This window comes from Rhinolophus sinicus, chromosome 17 (assembly GCF_057876585.1).
Source record: "Rhinolophus sinicus isolate RSI-liver-muscle chromosome 17, RSI-T2T, whole genome shotgun sequence".
Taxonomy (NCBI): domain Eukaryota; kingdom Metazoa; phylum Chordata; class Mammalia; order Chiroptera; family Rhinolophidae; genus Rhinolophus; species Rhinolophus sinicus.
Genome location: NC_142517.1, coordinates 60823576 through 60841198, shown reverse-complemented (window position 1 = coordinate 60841198; position 17623 = coordinate 60823576). Strand labels below are relative to the sequence as shown.

At 48.9% G+C, this 17623-nt stretch overlaps 1 protein-coding gene across 17 annotated transcripts in view; it reads left to right on the top strand.

Moving 5' to 3' along the window:
- Positions 1–1589: 1589 nt before the first annotated feature.
- The window catches only part of KALRN (kalirin RhoGEF kinase), a 622455-nt gene continuing 606421 nt past the window's right edge, over positions 1590–17623 (top strand). For 9 of the 17 annotated variants that reach the window (XM_019738962.3, XM_088794252.1, XM_019738959.3 and 6 more), the window contains exon 1: positions 1592–2054. In XM_019738962.3, the coding sequence (XP_019594521.2) occupies positions 1982–2054 (73 nt within the window). In that variant the 5' untranslated portion in view covers positions 1592–1981. Of the gene's footprint in view, positions 2055–17623 lie in introns of all 17 variants that reach the window. The other 8 variants (XM_019738955.3, XM_019738953.3, XM_019738949.3 and 5 more) reach the window with 1 other exon arrangement.

Below are 17623 nucleotides of genomic sequence, written 5' to 3'. Positions count from 1 at the left end.
CTGAGCCACGGGGCCTGGCCCTACTTACATTTTTAATGGATAAAAAAAAACCACACCAATAAAAAACAAAGCAAACAAAAAAACATTTGTGACATTTAGTAAAGGAAGTGATGAGTACAAGGAGCCAGAAAGGGTTCACTAAAAACTTATTTAATTCACTCTATTTGTTGTTAGACTTACACATTTGGTAGATCTAGAAAGGTCCCAGGGGCTTTGACCCAGAGCTAGGTGGAACTAAATAGGTTGCCAGAGACAAACAGATCCAGAAGATTCTGACTGGTGGGTGGGTGGCAGGTCATCAATGTTAGAACTGGTTTTCCTATCAGGTGTGTTTAATACATTAGGTCCCGCCCTAGCTTCTCCATCTGCCTGCAACCCCCCCACCCCCCCCCCCCCGCCCCCCCAGCATGCCACATTAAGTACTCAGGTCTAAAGAGCCTGTTTTGTAGCCTCTCTAGTCACTAGAACTATAAACAGAATACTGGCTAATTATTGTTTAATTATTGCTTAAAAACCAATTGGCACAATACAATCACTGCATTAATTACCCCATACAGCATCTGCTTTCTTTTTTGCCATCATCCCCATTTCTCCCACGTTAATTGAAATTCAGCTTGCTGTAACACCTTCTTTCTCCTGGCCAACTGGATCTCTCTCTCCACTGACACAAGGAGGAGAACAAAACAGAGAAAGCCCCAGGGATTAGGGAGTTTTGATAACTGTCCAAGAGAAGCGCTGAGATACGGGCCAAGTACCGAGGCAGGACAGAGGCAAATGAGAGACAGAGAGTGACAGGGAGGGAGAGATAGGCAGGAAGACATCGCAAGAGGAATGAACTGAACCAAGGGTCACAGAGACAGAGATGTTTAAAGGGACACTGAAAAGAGGAAAAAGGAAGAGAATAACTGAAAAAGAAAGGAACTATGGGGAGATGGTGAAGAAAATGCGAGAGGCTCAGGAGGGGAGGAAGATAGGAGAGAGCTTGTCAGGAAGGAGGAGGAAAAAGTCCAGCCTCTAGGGACCGGTCAGTCTAGCTTGGGGACGGGTCTGGAGAGGGGGCAGACAAACAGTTTAGGGTTCCCCTCCACACACCTGGGGCCCGGAGCAGCGACAGCGCGAGGGGAGAGGCTGAGCGTGCAGAGCTGGGCGGCAGAGCCCGGGGCGAGCCCGGCGTGCGCCCGGCGGCCCCGCCCCCTCCTCGGCCGCCTCCTTCGCGGGGCTTTTCCTGCGGGGCTCAGGAAGCCGGCCTAGCATCGCCACGAACAATAGCTCGGGGCCGGCTCTCGGCTCCCGACTCCCGGAGAGGCCGGCGCCGGGCCGCGGGGGAGGGGGGCGTCCGCGCCGCCAGGGGTCCGCCGCGAATCCCTGGCTCCGGCCAGGACTTCAGCTGAGCTCGGTGCTGCGGGGGTCATTGTTGGCGTGGACCGAGGAGCGGGAGCCGGGGGGAGGAGCTGGGGTGGCGGCGGCCGCTGGAGCCAGAGGGGGAGCCAGAGAGCGAGGGAGGGAGGCAGCGAACAAGCGGGCGAGCGAGCGAGGGAGGGAGGAGGTAGAGAGACGGAGGGTGGGAGGGAGGAGGAAAAATAAAGAGGAGAGCCGAGCAGGGCTGAACAATAGAGACAGGCAGACGGGCGAGGAGGAGAGCCAGCTGCCGCTGCTGGGCTCGGAGAGCGGGCGCCCAGGCAGCCCGGACCCGGGTCCCGGGCCCCGGCCAGACAGCAGGCGGCCAGCGCCCCCTGGGAAGGGGTACCATGGGGGAGCCGGCGGCAGGCGCCCCCAGCCAGCCGCGCGCCTCCGCCTGAGGGAGGCTGCACGTACTCTGCCCCAGCCTGGCCGCCCCAGCCGCCAGCCCTCGAAGCCCGGAGTCCGCCGGGTCTGTGGCCGCTGCCGCTGCGCCCCGCGCCCTCCGCCCACCCGGCGCCGAACAGCCCACAGCCCCAGGCTTCGCCGGCCCCCGGCTGCCTGCGGACGTCCTCCCTCAGTCATGAACCCCCCGGAGGGGGCAGCGGAGGAAGGAGGAGCAGCCGACTCGGACGTGGACGCCTTTTTCCGGACAGGTAGGCTGGGCAGGGCGCGGGCGGCCGGGGGCAGGGCCGCTCCCTTGGCCGCGGCGTCTCGGACAAGTTTGGGAAAGGAGGGCTGTTGCTGGGGTGTGCATATTGGGGGGCAGCCCCCCTCGTCGTCCGGGCTGGAGTTGCCGAGATTCTTGTTGTTATGGCAATGCTGGTAGCGTTTTGGAGACGGGTGGGGGCTGGGAGCTCGGCGCCCCTCCGCGTTCACCCCACTTGCGGGAGTCTATATGGTGGGAGGCGGGAGGCGGACCCCTCGGCCGTCTTCTCCCGGAGCGCGGGCATGGAGCGATGTTGGATTACTTTGCAGCGTGCCGCTCCTGTTCCCCGCCCCTCCCTCGCCTCCCCCCCCCACCTCCCCCCACCCCAGAGCCTGTCAGCCCGGCTCCGGCCGCTCTGGGATGGCAACCGTTCTCGGGCCAGGGACCCGGGGCCCTGGTGTGCAATGAAGGGGGCCGTGGGGACCTGGAGTCACGCAGGCTGCAGACTGACAGGAGCGGGGCGGACCCAGGACAGTCATGCAGGGTGCGGGTGGGGAGCAGCGTCTCCGACTTGAGAGGCAGACGCGCTGGGAGGGCGGTGGGCGCCTCGGACCTCCTCCCTGTCCTCCTCTTCTGTACTTCTGGGAACGCATGAGCTTTTCATAAGAATCACTCATTCCTGGAAGTGTGACTTAGCGTCCCCCTCACACACCCACTGAATCTTTGCTTGCCTGTAGTTTGTAGAGCCCCCAGATCTGCCTTTCCAGCTGTTTGCAGCCTAGCCACCTCCCATCCCCCAGGTCTATAGCTTCTCCTGTTCCCCGACTACACAGCCTCTTCCCCAGAACCGACGCGACCATCCTCATCCCCACCACCTGTGGCCCTGTTTCTCGCATGGCCAGGGATTCCCCACCTCCCTTTTACCTGTGGCTTGCTCCAACTCGGTAGATAGAGCTCCCATCTCAGTTGTCTGGAACCATTTTGTGTGGAATCTTTGTCCCAAGGAGTCCAGTAAGTGACAGGGCCCCTGAGCTTCTACCCTCTTTTTTTGTAAGTTGGATTAGAGGACATGCACTGGCGGGGTCAGGGATCAGTTTAGCTCTGAAGGCCCCTCCCTGCACATCCATCTGTTTCCCAACCTCATTGCCTTGTCTGGAGGTCATCTCTAGGGAAGCCCCGCGGTGGAGTGCTTTGTTGGGGAGACTTGTGGCTTTAGAAGTCAGGCTGGATTGGCCCATATGTTCATTTTCTAGTGGGTCTGGAAAGGAAAACACTGGAAGACAGGAGCTGATGCCAGGACCTGGAGAAAGCAGAGGGAGCTCCTCTTACCCTATCCTGCTTCTCAGGACTCAGTCTTGCCTTCCTCCCTCCTTCCTTTTCCTCAGACGTGGATTCTGCATACACATTCTCTCTTTCTGTCTCATCTCTGTGACACACACATACCCTGGGACCCAAAGCATGGATTCTAAAGCGAGTGTGGGGAGCCAGCCTCTCAGACTTGACCTGAGTTTGTAGCCTGCAACCTAGGATAGAGTTTTGGGGGCCCAAGTGATACCTGGAAATATTTACCAGTATGTCTTCCTGACCCCTCTTGCTTCCCATCTGGGTCAAAAGTCTGCCTTTTCCTAGCTCTGGGGAGAACTCTTAAAGTGGAGCTTTCCCACTTTCCCTTCCTGTACCCCACTTTCATCTTTTGACCTCTACTTCTCCTTCCCCTGTGCTATCATCCAAACACTAGTTCCTGCCCATTCTCTGACCCAGTCTATGGGAGTGGAGCTCACGTGCTGGAGGCTTGCTAATTTCTGACAAATGAATTCACAGTGTTAATGGCCTGTCTTGGTCCAATGTGTTCCTTTTCCCAGGGTTTTTCAAAACACAAGGTGGGGCTTACGTTGCATAGCCCTGGTTCAAATCACAGAGTAAATAGCAGACTCCAGTGGGACTCTTGTTGAGGATATTCTTCTTCCTCAGACAACCTTGTTGACGAGGGCTAGGTCTGATGTGCCCTTAGAATCAGAGAAAAATGAAATCCTCGTTGCACAAGGCTGGAAATGACTGACCACCTGTAACAAGTTGTAAGAGGGAGTGCCGGCTGCCAGGGTCCTCAGCTGAACCACCATCCAACCTGTATGGCCCTCTGTGCTCTGCTTTCTGATCATACCCCCTTCTATTCTCTAGCCTGGGCTCTCATGGCGAATTGTTAAACCTGGAAAAGGCCATATTTCTTAACCTTCTCCCTTCTGGTTTCCCTCTCTGTGGAACATAGCAGTACACCTGGTAGGCTGGACTTGAGGAATTTATCCAACTGAAGAATTGAGAAACCTTCAAATGAGTTCTCAAAGTCCCTAGTGCCAGGGTTTCCCCCTTCTTCCTGGTGGAAAATTTTGCATGCCCAAAGCTCAGATTGGCAATTGCTCTGTCAAAATCTTGGCATACTGTGTCTCTAATTAGGCATGTTTCGAATAATTTTGTTGTTTTGGTTCCTTACTTTTCACCTTCTGATTGTTTTGGTACTTTAGTTCTCTTGAACAACTGATTAAGCTAGATTTTCTAAATCTTACTTTCCTGTGTGCCCATGGACACACACACACACACACACACACACACACACACTCATACTCACTCACTCCACTATTTTTATAGCTTGGTGGATTCCATATTGTCTTTCTGGGAATTCTCTGTTCCAAGCCTGGGAAAGTGTGTCTCAATAATTTTATTGATCATGGTTATGAGGCAGAGAAGGGGAAATATGGAAACTCAGGACTGGGAATATGAACCATTTGGAATATAAAACCAACAAGGACTTTTCGGCTCCTACTAGGAACCTTCTGCTGTCCAGGACGCTGTGAAATACAAACACAGTATTTCAGGTGGTCTCTGCCCTTGAAGAACTTTTAAAAGAAGTTTGACAGTTACTGCTCAGAGATGAATTAGTTGCTAAACATTATGGTGCTACAAGATAACAAGTGGACAGAAGTGCAGAGGAGTGGAACCCAGGGTCTCCCTTGAAGGGGGTGTGGGGATGGGGAATGGGGGGAGCAGTGTGGGCAGCGGCCCAAGGAGCTTGGAGCGTTGACATTGAGGACTTCAGGCTGAGTGACAGGTGTAGGGTGGGGAGGAGTGGGAAACAGGATTGGGTAAGCGGGGCAGGGCCAGATAGGAAGAGTCTTGGAAGCCCAAGAGGAGTTTGATTTGATTCAGGGTCAGTAGGAAGTCACTTTAGGTTCTTGAGCAAGGGCATATCCTGAAGAAAGTGGTATTTGCAAAGGTTGATCTGGAGGTAATATGACTGATGAAGTGGACAAGAAAAGAATCCGGAGAGAAGCGAAAGTGATCCCTAGCTGAGGGGGAGGGGCTTAGTCTGGGTTGGTGGCAGAAAGGATGGGGACTCAATGGCAACACAGAAACATTTTCAAAAGCGGAAGTGTGGAGATTTGTTGACAAGCTAGTTATAGGGGGAAAATAAAACTGATCCCACGAGGGAAACAGAAGCAGCTTGGTTGAGAGTATAGCGGACTGACGTGTCCTGACGGACACAGTCTGATTATAGACAGGAGCCAGTTTTGCAGGTAGTGATGTTAGCTTCTGATGTGGAGGATTGGAGGTGACTGAGGGGCACTCAGGTGAGCGTTTGTGGGAGATGGGGGGACTCAAGGCGGGAGGTTCGGGTTGGCGGTGTGGACTTGGCAACCATGTGTGTCCGGACTGGAAGCAGCTGAAGCTTCGTGAACACGTTGGCTCAGGGAGAGGGGCTGGAGGAAAGCAGGGAGGGCTGAAGGTAGGATTCGGGGGAGCAACCCTTTTGTAGGAAGCGGCAGCAAAGGCGCCTTGACCCTGGAGACTCCAGGGAGTCAGCGTGGGTTCTGATGTGACCACAGGAGCAGAGAGCGACTGAGCAGGAAGAGCACTGGGTAGGTGTCACTGGGCGTGATCAGAAGGCCACTGGGAGCTGTTGGGAGCACAGGATTAGAAGACGCATTCAGAATGGGGGATTGGGGTGGTGGCTAGGAAGCGGTTACCTGCAGAGTTTCTCACAGAAAGGAAAAAGAGGTTGGGTGCTAGTTAGAAGGGGTGTTAGTATCAAGAAAAGGAGTTATCAGTGTTTTTTGTTGTTGTTTTTTTGTCAGAGAGTCAGAACAGGGGTGGAGGTGGAAGGGCGAAAGCCGCAGACGGGAAAAACTGAAGACGCAAGATTGACTGTAGAGCTAGATACCTGAAGAGGTGAGATAAGAGTAGGTTCTCTAACGAAACAAGAGCTTAGCTTTGTGACAGAGGAGAAACCTCTTTCTTTAAGACTCAAAGGGAAAAAGAGGACAAATGAAGAGATTGATGTGGAAATATCTTCTACAGCCATCTTTCTGTTGAGCCTATGAGTCCAGACATTTTCAGCTGGAGTGTTTGCTGTTACCTGGACTTCGGCCAGCCTCAGACTCAATTCTGTGTCTTTCCCACTCTCCAGACTAGCTCCTGCTCTTGCCTGTAAGTGGCGTCTTCCCTCTGCCAGTCATGGTATTTAAAACCTTGGTATTGTCTGTGAGGAATCTCTCCTGTAACAAATCCTACTGAGTTATCTTTCGTAGTTACTCCTTGTTCATCTGCAGGGCTCTGCCCTAGGCCAGGACCCATCTTTAGCGGCCATCATTCTTGTCCCTTGGGATCTGCTGTCTCACCCCATCTCCAAATCGGTACCTGCAGGCAAACGGCATTTCACCAAGTAGATTGCACTAATTTCCTCTCCCCAGTCCCTAGTCTCTGGATGGAGGGTGACTCCCAGGTGCCTTCAAGGTGAACTCTGTACTTCACAGATCACCTCCAGCCTGACTGCTCTTCTTACTCTCCAAGGGCACTTTGACTCGTTGTCTCCTTGAGTCATCCACTCTGGCGCCCCCACTTTCCAAAATCCAACTCATTCTTCAAGACTGGGGTCCCACCTTCTTCTGGGAGCTTTCACAACACACAAGACCAACTCCTCCAAATTCCTGAAACACTCACTTGTCTCTGCTCGTTACTCACTTCTTCAGTGGAGAATTATATTGTTTTTTGCCCTTCATACACGCAGGGCTTGTCTCCACCATTGAACTTACTTGTTCTTTGGCGGTAAGGAAAAAGGTCTTTTAAAAAGCTATGATTCGTCAAAACAAACAAATAAACAAAAGACACCTTTTTAAATATAAAGCAAACATGGAAAAACATAAGCAGTTGTTGAATCTAGGTGGTGGTCTATTAGTAGTCACTGTACGATTCTTTAAACTTTTTTCTCAGATGATAGCCCCATCTACTTAGATGGAGGAGCTGATGACCACATCACAAAGAAGGAAGGTTTGGGAATAACAACCTATGTTTGCGTGCGATTATTTGAGTAAATATCACCACCCTGTCTGTGCATTGCCAGGTACCTAAAGTGGAGGGGTCTCTTACATCCTGAGCTCTCTTTTGCAGCAAAGGAAAACGTCTCCTTTGGACATTGTGCTTGGTGCTTCAGAGTGTAAACATGATGCTTAACTCACTGTGTATTGTTCCCTCTTGATTCTCCTCCACTTCCACTCATCATGAATAGGGCTTTTGGTCACACCATTTTCCAGGGTTTTCTGTGGGAGTATCGAGGGGGCTTTATAATTCTGGAGAGGGAAGGTTGTATTATTTCCAGTATTGTATTTGTATAGGCTATTTCTACATTGGTATATTTTATTTTATTTATTTGATTTTATTAAAAAACTTTTAAAAATTAGTTTCAGGTATATAATACAATGTAATAGTTAGATATTTGTCATTTATATCCCTCACACAGTGACAACCTCTCTGCCCCCATCCACTACCCCTCTGACATCGCACACAGCCATTACATTTCCACTGTCTCTATTCCTAATGCTGTGCTCCACTTCTTGTACATATATATATATATATATATATATATATATATATATACATATGTATAAAATTACAGTTGACATTCATAATTGTTCAGCTTCAGCTTCAGGTGTACAGTGCAGTGATCAGGCACCCACATCATCCCTGAGGTGGTCTCCCTGATGAGACATCGGTATATTTTAGAACATACCGGTGACATCCAGGTGCGCCTCCAGTAGATTCGAGAGGCTTTGCTTCCTCCTTGTGCTACCAAATAATCAGTGACTCTATTACTGGCACATTCTATCCAGTTGTATTTAGTTATCCTTTGTGAGATGAAAGAGGTGTTAGAATAAACTGAAGCTACAGAAAGAAATTAAATGAGAAGTAAGAAAAATCGTACTGACTGTAAGTATCAATGAAACACTTGAGCAGGTAAACTAGGGGTCCTGTTTAGATTTGGAGAATGAACATTTTTACTTTTCAAAGTTTGTTCTGGTTCTTGAACTTGGCAGTTTACTTCCAGAGATAGTCAGTGTGGTGTAGTCCAGTGGTCTCACCTGGGGGTAATTTTGTTCCCCAGGGAACATTTGTCAATGTATGGGGACATTTTTTTTTTTGGTTGTCACAGCTCAAGGATTCGGGTGCTACTGGCATCCAGAGGGTAGAGGCCAAGGGTAGTGTGAAGCATCTTATAGTGCACAGAACAACAGAGAATATTCCAGCCCCCAAATGTCAATAGTGCTGAGGCTGAGAAACTCCGTATAGTCAGAGATCGTGCACTTATTTATATAAGACAGGTTCAGCGCTAACTAGGGGGAGAACCCTGGGTAAATTACTTAATCTCTCTCATCCTTAGTCTTCTGCAAAATGGGACTGATAATGCTTGTCTTACATACAGGTTGAGAGGATTGAATAAGACAAAAATTGTGTAAAAAGCATCTTGTGGTTTCCGACACACGGTAGGAGCACAAGAAATCCTTGCTGTCCTTGTTGTTCCTGCTGTTTTAATTATTAAGTGAATGTGATGGCACAGAGGCTGGGGGATCTCTGGAAGGGGTGCTGCGCAGGGTTTCTGACACGGGATGAGCGAGCACGCCAGAGAGGCAGCCGGGTGGAGCGCAAGGAGCCTGTCTGTGGAATCAGAAGGCTAGGGTTTGCGCTTTAGCTTTCTTTCATTCAGTCGTTTAACGATTTGTGTGACAAATATTCATTGAGTGCCCATGTACTGTGCTATGGGAGTGTATAAAATCATTACAAGAAAGAATAAAGAGCAGGAAGGGGAATGGATATGAATGTACCCCCTCAGGGAGCACTTGGATTTCGGGGTGGGAAAAGAAGAAAACAGAAGCCTGTGAAGGAGGCTGAGAAGGTCAGGCAAGAGAGCAGGAGGTGAGCACTCCCCTTTGCTCTCTACTTATGGGAATGACTTGGGCAAGTGACTTAACATTTGTGTCAGATGAGGATAATACCCCCAGGCTATTGAAATACAGTATGTGAAAGGTCCTTGTAAGTTGTACAGTTCTATCCAAATATATGTAGATAGGTCCTTCCAATCAAATGTTCTATTACTCTAAGTGCCTCTTCGGACAAGTATTGTCTTGTTTAATCTGACCTCGGTGGGACCTTTGCAGCCCAGGAAGAGAGCAATCCTTCTCAATTTTGTTTCCCAAGGGTACTGGATGGGGCATTCTCCTTACACAGATCAGGGCACTGCTATTCTCTCCATCTCCAAAAGTATACCAGTGCCAGCCCCCAGGCCCTGGCACATGGCCCCATGCCCTTTGGAGGTGCCTAGCAAGAATGGAGCGCTTTCTTCCGCGGAGCCTCAGGTGGGTGCAGTGGATCAGCCCCTTCCTGCTCCTTCTCTGTCTGCATGTAGTTCAGACTCCTCCTGCCACTCCTTTGTGTGTGCATGACTGGCAGCAAAATAACTAGGAAATGATTGACAGCCGCAGGGCTGTTGGATCAATAGAGCTGCTTGAAATCGTGTCTGCTGAGGAGGGAGGGAACAGAAAGAATCAGCGGGTTGGACAGAGGAATTCATTCAGGGAAGTGAAGAAGACACTGTTGGAGAACTAGTTTTGTCTCCTCCCCTCTGTCCCATGGCATTATTAGAATGGAACTGTCTTTACCGTGTTTCCCCGAAAATAAGACCTAACCGGAAAATCAGCCCTAGCATGATTTTTCAGGATGACATCCCCTGAACATAAGCCCCAATGCGTCTTTTGGAGCAAAAATTAGGATAAGACGCGGTCTTATTTGGAGGGAAACACGGTAGCTAGAAGACATGGACACAAGGTATAAACAAGTAGGAATGCAAAGTGGTAGATGAGCTGTGTTCTCGAGGACGTGGTTACTTCTTGAGCTGAGACTTGAAGGATGGGTAGGATTTGGATGGGGAAGACCGAAAATATCGTGTTTCCAGGTTGGACAGGTGTTAGAAGGATGGGCGAACATCCCTGGCAGTTGGGGCAGTAAGTGGTCCATCCAGTTTCTGAGACTCAGAGGATACAAACAGAGGATCAGTGGGAGATAAAACTCAGAAAAGGGTGGGGACCAGATGGCTTGTTTCACTTATGCAACATTTACTGGGCTCCTAGATCATAAAGAACTTTGAGTGGCAGGCCAAGGAGTTGGGTTTTTCTGCAGTGTGCTTTTGGGAAACACTGCAAGTTTCTGAATGAGGTGATGACGTGATCAGGAAGATAAATCTGGCAGCCCTGCTGATTAGAATCGGGGAGGGACTGCTGGCCAGGGCCAGACAGGAGACCACTGAGGGTCTGAAATTTGAGTGTCTGAATCTGAGATGCCACAATGGACGTGGAGAGAAGGGGACGGCGTGAGGGACCTCATGGAGGTGGAGTTTATAGGACTTGGCAACTTGGGTGTAGACATGTCAAGGAAGAGGCAGGAATCAGAGCTCACTCCAAAGCTTAGCGCCTGGGTGACAGGGAGGATGGAGGTCCCTTAAATGAAATCCAGGAGTTAGAAAGAGGACAAGCAGCTGTGGGGAGCCAGGAGGAGAGGGAAGACTTGAGAATTTACTTGGGGACATGTTGCATTTCAGGTGTCAGTGAAATAGCTAAGGGAGGTGTTGGATTCCGTAGGCGACTTAGAAGAGAATCTGGAGCTTTGGAGGGAGGCCAGAACCGGAAATACAGATTTGGGAGAGATATCCGTAAGAAGTTGTGGCTGGAGCTATCTGAATAGATGAGATAATAAATGAAAAGCATATATAGACTTAAGGGCAGAGGGCCAACGAGAGAGAGAGAGAGCTGTAGACTCAGGTGCAAGGCCGGAGGACCAGGAGAAAACAGAGCTTAGAGAAAAACAGGTCATCAACAGGGCCCAATACTGCAGAGAGATGAAGGGAGAGGGGACTGAGCAAAGCTCCTTGGTTCTGGGAAGGGGGAGATCGCTGGGAACCTTTGAAATTATGGCTGGGAGGTGGAATCCAAATTGCAGGGGGAATGAGGCGTCAGTGGGTGAGGAGGAAGTGGTGGGAGAGCATATAGATGACTCTGGAAAGGTTTGGCTGTGAAGGGAAGGTTAAAAATAGTAAGGTGGTTGGATATGGGTAACAGAGTTGAGGGGAGTCTTTTTTTAGGTGGGGAAGATATGTGAATACCTAGGCTGGGGCGGAGAGAGAGGCAGGCATGAGGGAAATAATGCAGATTTAGGGAAGAGAGAAGCAACTGATGGAGGAAAGTTCTGGATGAGCCTGGGGGGGTGGATCTCAGTGTCAGCTGCAGGGTGAACTTGGAGCGAGAGGACCCTGGGGGAAGGCCGACCTAAGCTAAGGCACTGCCTGGCAAGGGCCTCGGCTGAGGGCGCGTTGTGCCTGAACAGCAGAGAGAGCGTCAGCTGGCTTGGAGATTCCGGGGTAGCACGTGGTGTAAGCTGAGGGCAGCTGGGAAATGCGTGAGCTGGGTTGGTGTGGCCCTAGGAGGCCCTGGGGCAGGGAAGATGGAAAGAAGTCTAAGAGATCCCAAATTAACAATCCTAGAAATGCCGGTGGCTTCCTTTTGCAGGCTGAGGTGGGATTTGCTCCAGGCTATATAGCAGGGTCTGCAGAATCACCTCTAACAGAATGAGTCAGAAAGGCCAGTTAGCAGGGTGGAAGGTGAGTGGGGAGATGAGAGAGAGAGAGGGAGACTCAGGTAAGAAGTTGTTGGGGGCAGCCTCCCGGGGAGGGGTCCGTGCCTGGCTGTCAGGTAGCGTATCTCCCAGGGATGGGACCTGCTCTTCAATTCCAGAGTTTCCTTAATGCCTCCAGAGGTCCTAGAAGAAAGAGGAAGCAGAGTCAAGATCATGGAAGAGCCTCGTGCTCATGCTTCTCTGTGCGGAGGAGCCCCTCACACAAGAGGGAAGATGCCAGTGAGCGCTCCCATTCCATTGGCCCCTAAACACTCCCTCTAACTGGACTCCCAGCTCTCCCCTTTTAGGGGCCATTCCAAGAACTGTCATTAGGTGAAAAGCCCCATTTCATCAGAGGCTCCTCAGGAACCTGACCCGGAATCTCCAGAGGGGTGGGGAGTAGGAATCTGGGGGCTGCTATTACCAAAAGGTGGGCTGTGGGGGACTTGGCTTATACTTCTTAGAGTCGAGGGAGGGGGGAGTTTCCTTTGGTATAGCTCAGTCCCAGAATCATAGAATCTTAGGACAGGAACTTACTAGCTGTGTGACCTTATGCAAGTTACAACCTCTCAGACCATCAGTTTCCTCATCTGTAAAATGGGCACCTCTCAGGATCACTTGATGTTTGTAGACATATTGTGTATTGTTACAGTTATATTAATATTGTAACTAGTAATAGAAATGGAATTTTATTACTAGTAATATTATGTATAATATGATATTACTAGTATGATTATATTACATATAATATATATTACATATATAACATATAATATTATCATATTACTGTTAGATGAAACTCTTTATTTTCTAAATCATGAAAATTTTGATGCTTCCATAGTTTTCTTCCCCCCCTCTCCGCTGCCTCCCTTCTTTCCTTCTGTTACAGGACAGAGCTAGGTAGGGATATGATTTTTAAGCTTGCGGTTACAGTTATTCCAGGCATGGCAGGCAGGGACTGGGAATGTGGCTAAAATCCCTGCCTTTTACACTCTTATCCTGCAGCCCAGGGACAATGGGCGGCTATGAGTGATGGGGGTGGGGAAACACAGTCCAGAGTTGGCAGCTGGACTGTGGGCCTAGAAGGAGACCCCAGAGACTGGCAGATGGTTAATTGGATATGACAAAAGGGGACTGGGGGGAGGGGTCTGGACCTCCTGGGGGATTCCTGTCTCTGGCTTCTTACTGTCCCGGAAAGGAGGCTGTGGGGAGAGGGAGGAGTAGCTCCAGGAGCAGTTGGGGAAAAGATTGGCAGGATTCCACGTTGGTGTGTGGCCGTGGAAGGACAGAATGCCATTGGCAGTGATGTCACAGCTTTAATTTGGAGGGCAGTTGGGAGACAGTAAATCTCTTCTCTGTACCCCAGCGCATTGGTACATAATAGGCTCAGATACTTGTCTATAAAGAGAATGCTTAACCAAATATTGAAACAGTACCATTTTCTAGTCATTCTTCATGAGCCCAACCACTGAGTTTTGACAACTAAATATCACTATGTTTCTTTCATTGAGCACTGGTCAAGGAACTGATCAATTACCGCAGAATGCTACATGGCAGTGAGTGGATCGCTTTATATATTCCCGCACTCATTCACTCAAGTGTCAAACGCAAGCTGTGCACCTACTAAGTGCCAGGCACTGGGGGTACACAAACAAGTTAAAAATAATCTTTTCCACACAGAGGGTAAGTCTAGTGGGATTGACACACAAGCAGATAATTGCGGCGTGTAGCATGGTAAGCGCCGTGAGGATGGCACGCTGTACACTGAGAGTGTAGCCTCGCCTGGTTGGGCGTGGGGATTCCGTGAAGGCTGGTCACTGAGGCTGGCATGGAGGAGGAAGTAGTGAAAAGGAAGACAGACGACCATTTACGAAGTTTGGTAACAAAAGGAAGGAGAAAAATACAATGGCAAGTGAGAGGACATTTTAAAAATCCTGGTCGTGTGTCCTGTTTCTTGACCCTAGGTGTGTTCTGTTGGTGAAGTGTCAGTGAGCTGTAGACTTCCACGTGCAATTGGATGCATGCACGTTATACTTCAATTCCATTTGGAAAAAAGTTATCACGTCCAGTGAGTTTTTCTTTTACTTTCCGGAGAGAGAAAAATCTTTGGACATGAATGATCTGTGTGATTGAGTTCCAGCTGGGCGGGGTGTGTGGACTTCTGTGCCTTGGTCAACCCCGGAGCTTCTGGGGTGCAGGGGACTTGCACCTTCTTGGTTGGTGACTTGGCCGAGAGGCCCAGGGGGGAGATGAAGTGGGCACCAGATTGGTTTGTACACCAGCCTCTTCCTAAAACCTTACTGAGCAGTGATGGCTCAAAGGCCTTTTGGAGGCCTTACCTTGGACAATGGCCATGTCTGCTTTCCCCAAGTAAGCTGTGCACCCCTTCGGTTTGCACTTGTCCGTATTCTTCTAAATACCCGGTTCAGTGCCTTGCACATAATACTTGCGTGATTAGCCTTTGTTGGCTTGACTTTTTTAAAGAGCTATTTATTGGTGTGTAGGCCATTTGAGAGTTTCATAATGAAACACTGTGCTAAAGAAATGAATCGCTTTTTCGTGGACAGATAATTCTACCTTAAAAAGACCTATGAAATCAATATTGACTGTGAAATACAGTGCACAACTCTTGTTGATTCTGGATTAATTAGACGGGACCGCTTTTATCGCTTGCTTTCAAATATTCATACATTTCGTAAGTACTGGAAAAATAAAGATGCACTCTTCTTTCAGAAAACCCATTTGGGAAAGTTCAAACATACAAACGGACCAAGTATTCATTGATTTATTTAATCTGTATTTGTTGTCTATAAGCTAAAAGGTAATGTAGTTTAAATAAGTGGTAAACAAGGTTTCATTTGGAGAGATTTGATTTTTGGTATGCTTTCATAGCACATTTATTTTTTATAATAAGGTTTTTTTTAATTATAAAATTAATGCTGGCTCACCGTAGAGCATTTGGAAAATATGATCAAATATAAAGGATAGAAAAGCCACTGTGATCCCATCATCCAGAAAGAACTCATTTGTTAATTTGAGATATTTCCTTCTGGTCTTATTTCCTATGTGTACTCTCTCCCTCAGCCCATGGTTTATATTTTGATCGTTGAATTAAGTTGAAAAACAAATTCGGAGGTGGGGTGTAAACTTTTTCATAAATGAAACCGTTTTCCTAATGAACTTAAATGTATGATACACTGGTATACACGTATCTATCGAGCAAAGTAAGGCAGTCATAAGCCAAGGCACCTCTATATGGGGATGAAGTAGGAAGACGGAGGATCCATTGGTTGTTTGGAGGGGCAGCGATATTGACACTTATTGTTGTAAAAAATATACATGGAAAACACAAGTGCAGGGTCTGTGGTCAAAAGTGAATGTTCTTTCTCCCTCCTCCCTGATGTTAAGATAAATTCAACAAATATATGTACCTGTTGAATGTACATGTTTTTACACATGTGTAGTTTTATTTAACAAACGGGGAATCATGCTATACCTGTTGTGCTGCAACTTAGTTTTATCACGTTATGTGGCCATTTTCCATGTCAGTACATATAGCTCTATCTCATTTGATTTAAGAATTGTGTTACATTCTGTTATGTGGATGTGCCCCATTTTATTTAACCATTCTCCTAATGATAGATATTTATAACCCAGCTTTTCTGTGGATGAGTGTTTGTTCTGGAACATTATTTGGTCCAAAGAGTAGCAAGAAGGGTCACTCATTATTTGATCGTTTTCAAAGGTGACTGTAGGACGCTAGGTTCAGGACGTTTCCTGCTTTTATCCTCAGGAGAGAGGGAGAACAGCCAGTTCCTGTTCTCTGGGGGACAACTTTTTGTGTAATGTTTAAGGACGCTTTGTTGTGACATTTAAATAGATGGTAGAGGCCATTCTTGGCTCCTTTTGCTGTATGTCTTTAAGTGACTTAGGAGCCAGACTTGCAGTCACAATTAGCTAAAAAAAAAAAAAAAAAAAAAAAAAGGCCACATGTGTTCTGTGGGCTTGAGTGAAAGTTAATTCCAATACCACAGGTATGGAAGTGTTTTAGGTTGTGTGTGCAAAAGCCATAGTCTGTGTTTAGCTAGAACAATCCAAGGAGGTGATTCAGGAGACCTTTATTTCCAATGCTCTCCACCACTAATTAGCTCTGTGACTTGGCCAATCCAGTTCCCATGTCTGTTTGTACAGATGGGACCTCTCTTTCCTCCTCTGAAGAAAAAGGTAAATATACTTGCGCTGCCGTACCTCATAGGAAGAGTATGAAATAAAGTGCAATCATAGAAGGAAAATGCTTTGGACAAACAAAATTGCTGACTCAATGAAAAGGATTTTGTCAGCTGCCTTTCTCTGGGGTCTCCCTCGGTTTTGAGTGTGGTTGAAAGCTGAGCTGGGGGACTCAGAAGGGGGTGACAGGCTCGAACTGCATTGAGGACTGCATTTTTTCATGTCTGGTAGGAAATTGGCAGCACTAGAGGTGGAGTGCAACGTTTCGTGATATGTTCCATTTGCTTTCGGAAAAGAGAAGTGTGCACGAGAGTGGAAGAGTGGCTTTTCTAACTGCCCAGAACAGCTGAGGGTTTCTCTGATGGGTGGCAGTGTAGCTCAGTTGCCCACTTACTTCTTGTCACCCAGATGTGCAAAGAAAATCTCTCTTTTAGAATGTTCTCAGGTGGAGCTAGTCTTTCTCATGAGCCCCCACCCCAACTTGGCCAGTTTATAGAATACTGGGTTTTTTGCTCTTTGTGTTTTTCTGGATCAGTCATTTTGGATGACTGTTTCTATCAGGTGAATTTCTCAGTCACTCCTAGTTTGTCCTGTTCTGCTGCTGCTCTCCAGAATGAGGTCTGCATGGAGGGGCACCCATGAGCTTGTGGTGGGAGTGCTGGGCGGGGGGGTAAGGGTGCTCGGAGCCACGTATGATGGCTGGAGTTCCCTGACCTTTGCTTCAGGGGTCTGGTCTGGTCTGGTCCACGTACTGGTGTCTGCAACGGTATGGCTACACCTGTTTTGCTGCTGGGGCCACAGTGCTGATACCCAGCACTAACAGCCATCCCTGACATTTGCCTCTGTGGTCCCAGCCCCTGCACATGGCAGCCTCTTAGTCGTGACCCCAGGCATTTGCCTGGTCCCTGATCTGAGTACCGCTGAGTACCATCATCAGGGAACGAAGACACGTGCGGCTCCCCAGCTCACTCAGTACCAGTGGTGAGCAGGCAGAAAGTGCACCTGGCTCACCCACCTGGATGCCTACCTTGGCCAGGGCTGTGTTTTCATCCACTCAGCTCCGCACCACTGGTCACGGTCCATGACTGAATGGCAGGCATTCGCCCCGAGGCCCGCAGCCTCCTCAGGAGCGGTTAGGGTCCTCATGTGCCTCCGCACCTGTGGGGTCTTATATTCTAAAGCTGCCCTCCCCATCCCCCAAACCCTGGTTGGGCCTTGAGGCAGAGACTGAGTCCGTGCTGTCTGATCCCCTAGGCTGAAAATTTCCCACGTTCCCCTGAAGCTTGAAGGAGAGGGCGTTCCCCCTTCTTTCGTGGCAAGTATCTCCCTTATGCTGCATCCTGAGTCCTCGCTGCCTCTGGT